This window comes from Amaranthus tricolor, chromosome 7, assembly GCF_026212465.1.
Source record: "Amaranthus tricolor cultivar Red isolate AtriRed21 chromosome 7, ASM2621246v1, whole genome shotgun sequence".
Taxonomy (NCBI): Eukaryota; Viridiplantae; Streptophyta; class Magnoliopsida; order Caryophyllales; family Amaranthaceae; genus Amaranthus; species Amaranthus tricolor.
The window spans coordinates 18795767-18809587 of NC_080053.1; the positions used below are offsets into that span (position 1 = coordinate 18795767).

Consider the following 13821-nt stretch of genomic DNA (forward strand, 5'->3'; position numbering starts at 1 on the left):
TCGCCTGCTAAGAAAAAGGGCGAGTCGCAGCAAAAAAATTAGCTTGGCAATGACGGGCGAGCTTTTGCAAATTTTAAGCTTGTGAATAAATTTTTATAATTATATTTGGTTCACTACCCGCCCAAACTTGCTCATAATCACTTTTAATTACCTATTAAACAAGTCATAGTATTTTAGCTCTTACAAAAACATTCTTAAAATAAAAATAAAATTAACACTTTTTAGAAATTGATGATTTAAAATTGTGATCATTTTGAAATTTATATGAAGTTGATATACATAACAAAAAATTTATCTGTAGTAATAATAATGAAGCAAAAATAAATGTGCAAATATATAAGTATTTTAAATAGTAGCTTGAACCAAAAAATTATACTCTCTTCATTCTCTAATAATGTTTCATTATTAAATGCTCACAGAAACTATAAAAATTAAATTATTTTGAATTGTAATTATTTTATTTTATCAAATGATAAGGTTAATGGAGAAATATAAGGATCATAAGCATTAAAAAAATATTAAAATAAAATTAGTGAAAATGAAAAAATATAGCATCAAAATTATTGAAAATTTCTTTTAAAAAAATTAATAGAAAACATGTGAAAATCATAAACAATAATATAAAAACGTTAAAATAAAATTAGTAAAAAATACATAAAATTCATATGCAATAATAAAATATACAACAAGAAATAAAATGACGAAAAAAAATATCTATTATATGAACGGAAGAATTAGATAATGATAATGGGAAATTGGAGATTTGGAGATTTGGAGCGAAAACTAAAAAAATGCAACGGAAAATTTGGCTGATTGCGCCAAATGTATTTTCGAGAAAAGAAATGGCGGGAATATATTGGGGGTTTTATTAATGGCTTTTTCTACTGAGAATTGGGAATACCCAGGAACATAAAGGTTGAGAGAGAGATTTTTGGGCTTGAATCTCAACTTCTAGGGTTTTTTCCTTTCATATCAATTCATACTCCTTCAAATTCCACCATTTTAAACCAATTTCTACTGAAATTAATTCTCAAAATCTCCATTTTGTCATTTAAGCATCCGTCTATTTTGTTCCGATTCCGATTATTTAGGGTTTCCGATTTCGAAAATGACGGATGCGATGGTAATCGACGACGATACTCCAAAACAGTTGCCTTCATTGAAAAGGAAAAGAGAGAAGTTGAAGCTCAAAGAGTTAACTCCCCAAGAGAGAGAATCGAAGTTGAAATCGTTAAATGAGGAGTTAGAGAGTTTATTGAAGTATTTTGATGAAGTTCTGAGGGTTGATGTTGGTTTAGGGTTGCAATTGTGCTGTGGTTCTTCGAGTACTAGTGTGAATGCGTTGATTGCGGTTTTGATGGAGGAGAAGAGATGTTCTTACTCGAAGTTGGTGGGAGATGTGTATGAGATATTGAAGGAAAGAGAAATCGAAGTTACGATTGCTAATGTGAAAAGTAGTGTTTTGTTTGTTGGACAGAGAGTTGCTTATGGAGTTCCGAATTCTGATGCTGATGTCTTGGAGGATGAAACTCGATCTTGCCTTTGGTGTTGGGAGGTGATGATTTCTTCCATTTAATTGTTATTTTATTTTATTTGTATGTTTATGATTCGTATTTCGTTTTGGCTTGTAAGGGATTTGATAGCAAAAAATTAAATTAATAAATTTTGACAAAGCGCGAGATGTTTTGTTTATGATCTGCAAATCACTGTTTGTTATTGAGCTAGATTTCCTCAATCATGGGATGTTTAGTTTAAGCTTTTTGTGCTGATTGTAATTTTATATTGTTATAGGATAAGAATTAATGAGTTATTGATTTGGGCTATTGAGTTGAAAGATATGAATTCTGGAATCTGGATTTCTGGATGCAGTTTCGGTTTTGCATTTTTTTTAAAAGTTATCAGCATCAGTGTTATCAATTATCATTGAATTGATAATTTTAAATTGACATAATAATATGCTGATAGGAGATCTCTTCAACGTTGGTATTTGTTGTGATATATAATATCTTGCAATGAATGTATTGGAATTTACATAATTTTTTTTTGCTCTCGCTAGGTGAACCTTTATATTCTGTCTTTTATTTTTCCGATGGGACAAGGATTTATAGTTTTTTGTTTTTGAATTAAAATGGATTAAATCAAAACGACTCATTAAATTAGGTACACTTATTTATTTGAAGTTGCACATGATGTTTGCTACCAAGGGTAATTGAAGACAACCTCTTTGCTAGTGTTGTCACTAATAAGAGTAAGATTACGTTTATATGACCTCCCAAACTTACTTAGGTGGAAGTCATCTAATGGCGTTGGGGTAATGAAATGTTGTAGGTTAACCCTTAAACGATATATATGTTTTTTGTTGAGATGTTCAAATCTGTGTAGGGTTGGGATTGAGCCATGATTGGTTAACATTAGTGGGTGTAATATAAGTATTTTTAGTTTTGCACTTTACTTTCTTTGTAACTTTTTGATGTAGACAAGGGACCTCAAAATATTGCCAAGTTCTTTGCGTGGAATTTTAAAAGTTCGTCGTACATGTCGTAAGAAGATTAATGAGAGAATTACTGCCATCTTAGGTAAGATTTCTGCCTTTTCCAAAAATATTATAAAAAGATTTCTCTTATTCTGTGATGTATTTTGGGGAAAACACTTATTTGCGTTTGCTATATGTTACATTCCCTTTTCCAGCTGAATCTCTTTTACCATCCCTTGTCTTTCTAGTGGTAGACTCTCTGAAGATTGATATGCTTCAATTTACTATTGATTAATAGATTGCACGTGTCTAAAATTTAGCCTTTAGACAACTATTTCATGCTGCAGTTTTTTTCAAATAGGATTATGACTATTACTGATAATTGTATTCATTCACAGTGCACAATTTGAATTTTTGTTGTGAATTTACCTATGATGAATTTGTCACTGTATCCAGATGTGATATTTTCTCTGCAAAACCCCAGTGATTCCCAAATCTGGAAAGCTAATATGACAAAAGCTACTGAAAAGCTTAATAAATCCTTGGCAGAAGCAGATATCCGCTTGCTTGTGGAAAACTTGAATCAGAAATGCAATTCTGAAGTGTAAGTGGATTACATATTTGTTATCTGGACTCTGAAAGTTTGTGTTTTTGAACCATTCATTCTGTTCCAGAGCTGAAAAAGATGCAAAGAAGAAAGGAACAATTCTAATCAAGGAATTTGAGAAAAATAAGCGTGAAATAGAGAAGGAGACGAAAAAGATGGAACGTGAGCTTCTGAAGGAAAAGTTGCAAAGTGTATGTGTTGTTTTCCTTTATTTTTGCTATATATTTTTTTGTCGAAAACTCCCTTATCTAATGTTGATTCAATCAATATTTTTCTTTCAAAAGTCGTATTGTCAATTTTAATGGAGTCACAAATGATGATTTTTTTTTTGGTTTCAAAGTATAGTAGACTGTAGCAAAACGACTCACTAAGTCATGCACTTCTTATTCATGTCAAGTTGTATATAATGTTTGCCTTTAAACGTCAATCAGACATGTGTAAGTTTGTGTACATTTAACCTCTAAAACTATGCCTAGGTGGGAGCCATTAGGGCAATTTATGTAATGAAATGTGTAGTTTTTCCAAAAATAGTGAAATATAGCAAACAAAAGAATTTAGCAATGCTACCTAGCATTGATTCACCATACAATACTATCAACTTATTTAGAGGAAGTATGCCTGCTACTTGTGAGATAAAGGCTGCCCCATTCTCTGGACATCTTAAGTTCAGAAAACTGATAGAAGTTGTTACTTGAGGCTTGTAGGAATAGTATCCACTAGCGCTATAATCATTTTTTTTAATTATTTTATATCATTCCGCAACCAGGAGAAGGAGAAGAAACGCTTGCAACAAGAGGCTGAAAGAGATGAAAAGCGTCGTGAAAAAGAAGAATCTGAAGTGAGAAAGCAACTAAAGAGGAAACAAGAGGAAGCCGATAAAGAACAGCGTCGAAAAGAGAAGGAAGAAGCTGAACTTAAGAAGCAGCTCTCCATCCGAAAGCAAGCATCAATTATGGAACGCTTTTTAAAAAAAAGCAAGACAACTCCAACATCCCAGGTTGATCAATCACCAAAATGTGCTACTTCCTATCAGGCACCAATTGAAAGTGTCTTTAATTCAGTCTGTCTTCAAATGGATTCTGCTCTGCAACATCAGGAAGAGATTGATGTGGATGAAATTCGCAAGTATGGTCTAACTTTGTCCATGAGATTGTTCCCATTTTCTTTTCTGGTGGATAGTTAGTGTCTCTTTATGGTGATTACATTATGAGCTTTTGCACTTCACAGGTCTCATATGAGTTCTTGGCGCACCTTAGGCGACTGTATCAGGTCAAACCACAAACAGCACTGGGGGTTACGACGTAAACCAAAGGCTGAGCTAATTAAGGAGCTAAAGCTCACTTCTAATAAGGGACCTGTTCGTGATGATGACTTGTGGATAGATGGAATAGTAGATGGATGGGGGCAAGTGAGTAATGATGACAAATCTTGCCACACCAATGCAACTGCTTCACCTAATACGTGCAAGTACTTGCAAAGCAAACAATTGTTGCAGTTTGATAAAAGCTGTAGGCCTCCCTTTTATGGAATTTGGCCAAAGAAAAGGTAAGTGATTGCTATTGAATGTGATGCTGTTTTTCATTCCCATGCTCAATTTGCTTGCTTAGTTATGAAAGATGTTTTATGCTCAATTTAGATGCCTCTTTGCAGCGTTGAATGTCTACTGCTGGCATTCAAGACATTTTGGGCGACATGGTTTTTTAAGATGTACTTGATTAACTCTAAATATGATGTGCTCTATGAGATGAAGGGTTTGAGGGTATAGGTAGGATGAAAAATGCAAGTTCTGTGCTGCAATTTATTGTGCAAAGGTTTCTCCAAAGATTATTTTCTATAAAGATCATTTATTGACTATCTAAGATTGTCAAAATGAGACATGTATGATTAATTTTCTTCTCAGCCTTTCATAGTTCCTGATTCCTGATTCCTGATTCCTTTGTTGGTTACCCCTGCCCCCTAATAGGAAAGAAACTCCAAATGTTTAGTCTCCTACTTTGTTGTCCTACCTATATGGAAGTTCCTCTATCTCTAGTAAGTGAGTCTTGCATATAATTGAGGTTTGAGATGTTGAGCTCTTAAAATAAATTCCATGCTTTTTAAATAGTAAAGTTTCTATCTTACAATAAATTCCATTTCAAAAAAAAGTTGCTATTTTCAAAAGAACAAAAGAAGTCAAGTATCCGAGTCTAGTTATTGCATGCTTAACAAGCAATTATATGTTTTTTTTGTATTTCACTTTATTCTTAGTTTGAAGACTAATGTTCCTACTTGCTATTGATTGTAAATAATTGCAGTCATGTTATTGGACCCCGTCATCCTTTCAAAAAGGATCCTGATTTGGATTATGATATTGATAGTGATGAAGAGTGGGAAGAGGTAGTGTACAGTTTTTTCTCCTTTTTGGAACATTGTCAATGTGTTGTGCTGTACCGTCCATGTTAATGCGAATTATTAATCTTGACATAACAGGAGGATCCAGGTGAAAGCATTTCAGATTCTGATAAGGAAGATGAAGAAATTTTGGATGAAGGATCATTGAAAGCGGATGATGATGAAGAGAGCGAGGATGACTTCTTTGTACCAGATGGTTATCTCTCAGAAAATGAGGTACATAATCCATAATCCACACTTTGTTTTTTTTTTTTTTTTTTTTTTTTTTTTAAAAAAAAGGTTAAAGCGTGCTCTCCATCTGACCTGGTAAATCTTTTGGTTTCCTCCTTAGAGGCACTGAGGAAAGGCTGGAGAGGATTAGAATTTAGAGCCTTTAGGTCTTGAGAAACATCTTCATTTGTTGTAGATTTACAGATAATCAAGTTGTAAGTGAGAATGCTGATGTTTCATGCCAATAAAGGAAAATTTATGTATTTGGGGGGTGGGGGTGATTTTTTAAGATAAGCCTAAATAGAGGTGATATTCTTACCATATGGAGGAAAATGGAGGGATGTTAATGAGTAATCATGAGTCCAAGGTTTGTGATAGAGGTAGAAAGCCCAAGGGGTGAAGAAGGCTCATGATTTTTTTTAAAATCTTTCAAACTTTGAGAAGATTTTGTTTATTAGAATAAATGACAAAAATCCTTTCTATGTCTTTTCTTTTCGTTCCTTCCCATTTCAATTTCTATCAAAATGAGCAATGAACATTTTTGTTTCCCTTCCATCCTTTCATTCCTATCCTTCCTTTCCCTTCCCTTCCCTTCCCTACCCTTCCTTCCCCGTAAGTTGCTATTAGGTAGATCACAGGTACCATTAAGGAGTTTGCTTTTTTTTTTTTTTGGCGGTGAAATTGGAAGGAGTTATGAGAACATTTATATAACTGCTGTTTATGTTATATCTAGATGAGGTGCTTGATTAATTCTAAGTTTTAGGTAGGCTTAATCGTTTCTAGCCAACATGATGAATTGTTTATCATTAAAATTGTATTCACTTTTATAGCTGACTGTTTCTGAGGGAATATCTGCAATGCAGGGAGTAAATACTGATAGAAGTCCCATTGACCTTGAGGAAGACAATAGTAGTTCACTTGCTTGCAAGACAGAAGCTTTGAGTGAAGAATATACTGCCTGGATACGACAACAAAAGTACCTGAACAATTTGACTGAGCATGCTCTTAGAAAGAACCAGCCTCTTATAATTGTAAATATGATGCATGATAAAGAGCACTTGTTATCAGCTGAAGATCTTACTGGCAGTCTCAAGGCTGAGCAAATGTGTTTGCAAGCTCTTTGTATGCGTGCTCTGCCTGGAGGTTTGTATATAGAGGTACCATCTGATAACAATTTGCCAGAAGAGAATCATGAAGCTTGCACCTCAAATAGCAAGGGAAGCACAGGTGCAACAGGGGTTGCTACAACAATACCTGATTCTGATCTCCCTAAAATTGTAAGCAATGATGCTAGCATCTATAGTTTTGCCAAATGATGTCCATATATATATATTTCAAGTATGTTTTGGTTGATTTTTCAGGTATCAATCATTCAATCCTGCCCACATGGTATCAACAGGGTGCTGGATTCCTTGCTGCAAAGTTTTCCAAACATTCCCAAGTGTCACTGGAGAAATAAAATTCGTGAGATCTCTGATTTTGTTGATAATCGTTGGAAGGTTTGTGAAATTTCTCTGTTCAAAAATTATCTTTTGCCTTATGTTTCCTGTAATGATGTCATTTTAGAACTTGATTTGATCTACTTGTGATAATTTGTGGTCAAGAGTTGTCAATTAGAAGATAAATAGTGTAGCGATAGCAATGGAATATTCCTCTTTTAAGAGAAATCTCGAAGAAACGTGGAAAATATATCATAAGCACTCGCTGAACTCTGTCATCACTTGACAAGGCTATTATTAACCAATTATAAGAATCACAATCTGCCTTTAATACCCTCCTCAAATGAGGATATTCTAATTTTATATAACTATGGATTCTGTTGAGTTTGTGATTTGAGAACAGAAAGGAACATGTAAAGGGTATCAACATGTAATGTTTCTTATTTATCTGCTGCTTGCTTCACCTAAAAAAGGCCGGACTTTCTAACCTGTGCTGTTGCTAGTATAATGCCACTGTAATGTCCATATCCTAAAGTCAATATTCTTATCATCAATTTGTCATCTGGGTATGCAGGTCAAAAAGGAGATCCTGGTTAAGCTAGGAATGTCACCAGGTACATATCTTTCGTTTGTTTTGTTAAGATATAAAAACAGGAGAGCTCAAAAACATGCTTTTAACTTAAAAAGGGTACTCCCTTTTATTAGCAGCACGGCAAACATTCACATTATCATATCTTCCTCTGCATTGCCTGATGATACTTACAAGATGTCCATTTGTCTTTTTCGTTGTCTATACTTTTTGAACAGTAAATAAGAGATCATAATTCATAACTGTAAACTCCTGTCAGCTTTATTTCAATGAAAGTAGCATCCACCATATATTTTACCTTCAATAGGGCTATCTTATGCTAGCTATAAACTTGCTGCCTAATTAATCTTATTGTGTTGCCTCAACCTGTTGAACCCATGCTTATTGTGCGTCCACCACACACTAATTATCCTGATCTGATAGCTGCAACAGCCTCAATGACACTTCTAATATAAAAAAAGATATTAGATGGTTGGTTGCCGGGATTATTCTTTTGATAAGAAGGCATAAAGGCCATTGATAATGTTGCTTTCACCATTGTCTCAAAAAATTGAATAACAGCACGTACCTGAGGTTCTTATTTTTATAGTTTCACCCAGCAGTCGACAATTTTTGTTATTGAACTTGAAGCTCCTTCCCTTGCCATTTTTGTTCATGTAGTATATTCTCAATTTGCAGAGAAGAGTGGGAAAAGAACTCAAAGCATCGCCACGTTTTTCTCGAAACGATGTATGCCTCCTGCCGGCAATGTTGTCAGCCCATGCCAGTCCTCTCCTGAATCCATTAAGCTTGCTTCATCAAGCCAGCAGCCGCAGCAGCAGGAACGCTCAGAAAATGTGTAGTTTTCATGTCTGAAAAGTTTTTTTTTGTCCAAATTTTTCTGTCGGGGCTTGTAACTAGTTCTCCAGCATCGGTGTTGATTAACAGGGTTCATTTTGTGGTTTAATAACTAAACGGATGAATCTTTGCTTCTCTAAAGAACTAAAGATCTTTGTCACCTTTCCTCATCAGCAAAACTGCTATTATGTGATGCAACAATCTTGAAGTACTAAAAACAAATGGCGTCTTAGAAAATTTTTCAAAATTATTTATATTTACTTTTTTATCTTTGATAAATTTTCAGAATTTTCTAACCTTAATTAAGGGACTTTTCGTCCAATCATTAGAAACATAAGTGTATTTTAATTCAGTGTAATTGTTTTTTTGGTGTTCAATACTTCATTCTCTTTTGTTTGATACATTTTATTTTGGTTTGCCTTTTTTTTGAACCTTTTTCATTTTGGATGTATTACGTTTTTTTCTTTTTATCTCATATATAAATTATAGTAATTAACTTTTTCATTTTGATTGTAATTTATATTATAACCGTAATTTTTTCTAATTTTTTTCGTTCAAAATCATTTAGAACTATTAACTTTTTTCTTTTTTCCTTTATGTTTTAATTTGAAAAATAAAGGAAATAAGAAAAAGTTAACGGTTTTTGACGGAAAAAATTAGAAAAGATTACGGTTGCAAGACACACAATAACACGGGGTACCAATGATAATCGAAAAAACTCAAGGGTACTATTAATAAAGTGCAAAAACTTGGGGTTCCATTGATAATTTCTCTTTTCTTTAAAATGTCATAATTTGATTCCGACAAAGGTTTGAGAATGCGAGTCCAACCAAAGTCAAAGAATATAAAATATAAGTTGGAGTCAGAATTAGTGGTGAAAAAAGTTCGACTTTTATTCAAAGCAAAGTCGAAGCTTGTATAATTTGATCCGGGTCTGATCCATTATTATCCCGAACTTGAGTTGAACATATGCATTCACGGAACCGAGCACAACTATAAATAACCATCTTTTTTTCACGATTTGAAAATAGTATTTTTCTATACATCTATAAAAAGCTAAATTGAAAATATAATTACTCCCTTCGATTCTATTTAATGTTTTCATTTTCTATTTTTGACAGTTTTATTTGTTGTTTTCCAAAAGAAATTTTCGACTTATGTCAATTAATTTACTTCATTAGCTTAGTCACTCTAATTTTAATATTTCCTATGCTTATATGGTATCTGCACATTCTGCACTAATTTTATTATAACATCTTATAGTGCTTATGGTACTTATATATTTTTCACTAACTTTACTTTAATATTTTTGAATATTCTTGATTCACATGTTTTTTTCATTAACTCTATTTTATAAATTTTTTAATAAATAATTATTAGTTTTTATTTGTTCTATATAAATTTTATTATTCAATAAAATAATATATTTATCATTTAAAAGATAAAATATCTTTAATTTCCATGAACATTGAGGGAGTAATAGTTAATTTTCTGTTGAAATATAGTGTGAAAGGTAATTAATGAATTTACCTTAATGTAAATGCATTCAATGTAATTATAGGTAGAACTTGCTTATAAATATGGAAGTTTACCAATGTAAAAAAACACATCAATGAGTAAACCTTTTCTATCTTCTAACTTTTACTCATTCTACTTCCTCCTTATTTCTCTAAGTTTTAACACGTTATCAGCACCAACTCTACCATTAATAATCAAGAAAGTAATATTTTTAAAACCTAATTAAGCATTTTTTTTCATCGGTATCCATAAATGGACCAACAATCAAATGGTATCAAAATCGTCATCCAAGGTGTTTCTAACACATTTTTATATTTTATAATTGAGCATAATTCCATACCCTTCACTACAAACCCAGCAAGAACTAATTTAAATCAGCTCCGACATAATAATTCCTATAATACTAATAGTCCACCAGTCTCACCAACTTGTAATTCAGGTATACGTCCAACTAATAATCCACTAGTCCCACAGACTAATATTCCACCAGTACGACCAACAAATAATTCATCAACAAAACCAACTAATAATGCTCCAACGACATCAACTGAAAACAAACACTCATCAAGTAATAAAAGAACTAAAGATGATGAGGGAGAAACAAGTATTAAACGTTGCAAGACAAATAACCCATAAAATAATTTATCGGACAATACATCACCTTTACAGATGATAATGACACTTTATTGCTTTTGTTTATTATTTTATTTTAGACTGCCTATATGGCTGGTAAACTATTTTTTTACCGCCCTAAATGAACAGTTAGTATTATTTATTTCTTTTGTTATTATTCTTTAAACCGCCTATATAGCTGGTTAATTGTTTTTCTTTTACGATCCTAAATGGACGGTTAGCATTATTTTTTCTTCATTCTCGTATTTTTATATGTGCATTTTTATTTGTTGTATTTGCATTTAATCTATGTACATTTTTTCCATTCACCTTTTACTTTACGTTTTTTTAAGTATACATAAATAATACGGTATATTGTACAATTTGGGATAACCTTCTATAAAAACAGATTACCCCAATTTTTTTTTACCACATACCCCTTATCCTTTCAACTTTACTCTGTACATAAAAAATGCTCCTTCTCCTTCCTCCTTCCACCGACAATGTACTCCCATAACAAAAACAACTCATCTTCTTCCTCTTCCCATACTTTTAGATTTGAAGAAAGTTTTGCCAAATTCAAATTATATATCTCCTTAATTATGGGTTTGGTGGTCCTTCTTGTGGCATTCGGACTTATAATAATTATGAAGAAGTAATTTATTTTGAAGAAGAAGAAACAAAATGCATATGATTTTCTTTGTTATAATTTTTTGTTTGTTAGTGCATTTTGTATGATAAATTATACTAACATATTGTGTATATGTTATTTTTACCCTCTTTAGCATTTATTGTCTTTAATTTTATCTTTTTTTTCATTCTTCTCCTTATTATTATTATCATTATTATTTCTCTTGTTCTTGATTCATTCCTAACTTTATTATCTACAATAAATTCATAATAATAAACCAAGGGGGGGAAGATCATAAAATTAAAACATCATAATTTTTCTTATGGTTTATTATTATGAAAATATAAGAATTATTGCATTGTCATATACTTACAAGACAATTATATATTATGTAGCAAGTATGGCAGAGATTACCAAAAGATTATTCAACATATTAGACTTAACTGAACAAAAATTTTTAGAATGGAAAAAAGATGCTATCATGAACTTAGAAGCTCAAAGACTTGAACATACTATATCGGAAGTAAAAGAAAATAATCCAACAGATGGAACATAAGCTACCAAAATAAAAGGTAGCTACAAATCAAGAAAAGGCCAAAGCCTTAGTCCTTTTGAGGCATCATATTCATGATAGCTTTAAATCTGAATATTTATTCATTAAAGATCCCAAAACATTGTTCCACAAACTAGCCATGAGTGGAAGAATTTAAGATTTTCTAATTTTAAGACTCTTAGTGAGTACAATTCAACATTATACCGAATTGCATCAATGTTGAAATACTGTGAGTAGGGGTGTTCAAAAAACCCGATTTGCAAAATCCGACCCGGATTATCCAGTATCCGGTTTAAAAAACCGGATAATTAACTCGATTTGTCAAAAAACGGGTATTTCGGACCAAGTACTAGGTTTATAAATTGGGTATTCAGGTCGGATCCGGATATCAAATTTAGTAAAACCGGGTACTCATATCCGATTTTGTTTTTAAAAAAAAAAAATTTAAATGCTTATACTTAATATATCTGATATAATTAATATATTATAATCATTATACCCTAAAATAAATTAAATGTGTTAAATTATATTCTATTATTGTCCTTAAATAATATTTCAAACGGCTTATTTCAATGTAAGTGTTTTTAGTAATTATTAGATTGATAGCTTGTTTCATCAAATATCTCATCTGATGATCAGCTCAAGAATTTGACTTATTCTTAATGTGGTATTGACAATTAGATTGTAAATTTACTAAAATTATCCTTGATCATTAGAATTTAATTAGGATCACCAAAGTAATAAGTAATTAGTAACGATATTGCGTTACTTAGTTTTATCTTATTACTAGTATAAAAATTCGTACAATGCACGGATTTATTATTATAGAATATATAAAAATATTACTTCATAGAATATGTAAGTATATATTGTCGTAATTAAATTTATCGAATACATGATTTTTTTAAGAAAAAAAATTAAATATTGTATTTTTAAAATTATTTATCAAATACATTACTTTTTCATTCAATTATATGTAAACACACACACAACTATAAGTTTCGATCACCAAACACCAAGCTCTTTTTTTAATTTACTGTACGTCAATTTTAGAAATATAATTCTAGATTGGTTAGTAATTGATGGTTAGAATTTGAATTTTATATAAAAAATGTTAAAAGAAATAAAGAAAAAAAACACAATTCTTAGGAAATAAACAAAACCGGATCATAATCGGATCAAATTTTTAGGTACCCGGATTTTCGGATCCAGGTCGACCCGGTACTTGGTTTTAAACACCCCTAACTGTGAGAACCCAGTGACTGATACTGTAACAAGTGCGCGCAATCTTGATACATAATTAACATTTAATAAAAACTTTAAATCATAAAAACCAAAACTGTTTAAAACAAAAGTAAATATTACATCTGATAAGAAATATTGTTTGCTAAAAATTTTATAAAAAAAATACAACATCATTAAGTAATCAATAAAGATACAAAAAGCAGCTAAGTTCTCGATAAATAGTAATTGTTGCGGCCTGGATCGGAACCTGAACTAAATCCTGCAAAATGCTGCCATCCATGATACAGATGACAGTGATTGAATCAGCCAGCGCTTAACGCCGAGCATAACTTCCTATCCAGCTCAAAATACGAAAATTATACACTACATTTACAAAATAATAATTTAAGTACGAACTTACAATTAACTGACACCACCGCATACTTTTACAATATTCTTGTTCTGTTACATGCTTTTAAGTCATTAAGAGACCATTCTCGATCCTGACAGAAGTACGTTACTGCCACTTATACAATTCGGTAATCTTAACACTTAAATAAGTTCATTTGGTTAATACTCATAACCGTACCATGCATCATAGCATCAACACTAATCAAGTTTATCATTGATTAACTAGCACATCAATATGACACCTGATATATGTAAGAGTCTGGTTAGGTGAGGACTGTAGTCCTAAACCCTAACTATGGTGGGAGTCGTCACCCCTCCAATACAAT

General features: G+C 31.9%; 1 protein-coding gene across 1 annotated transcript; it reads left to right on the forward strand.

Moving 5' to 3' along the window:
- The first annotated feature begins 727 nt into the window (after nt 1–727).
- LOC130817910 (chromatin assembly factor 1 subunit FAS1) lies at nt 728–8964 on the forward strand. Its single transcript, XM_057683877.1, has 12 exons — nt 728–1555; nt 2477–2576; nt 2930–3077; nt 3148–3271; nt 3847–4205; nt 4308–4625; nt 5375–5456; nt 5550–5687; nt 6545–6958; nt 7043–7180; nt 7695–7734; nt 8388–8964. The coding sequence occupies exons 1-12, from the start codon at nt 1109–1111 to the stop codon at nt 8549–8551; spliced, it is 2472 nt and encodes an 823-aa protein (XP_057539860.1). The 5' UTR covers nt 728–1108; the 3' UTR covers nt 8552–8964.
- The last annotated feature ends 4857 nt before the right edge of the window (nt 8965–13821 follow it).

Excerpts from the sequence above, each read along its gene's own strand:
- LOC130817910 (XM_057683877.1), top strand. The coding sequence starts at position 1,109 with ATGACGGATGCGATGGTAATCGACGACGATACTCCAAAACAGTTGCCT. Across the intron at positions 3,272-3,846 it reads TGAAGGAAAAGTTGCAAAGT|GAGAAGGAGAAGAAACGCTT; the intron begins GTATGTGTTGTT and ends TTCCGCAACCAG. Across the intron at positions 4,626-5,374 it reads GGAATTTGGCCAAAGAAAAG|TCATGTTATTGGACCCCGTC; the intron begins GTAAGTGATTGC and ends AAATAATTGCAG.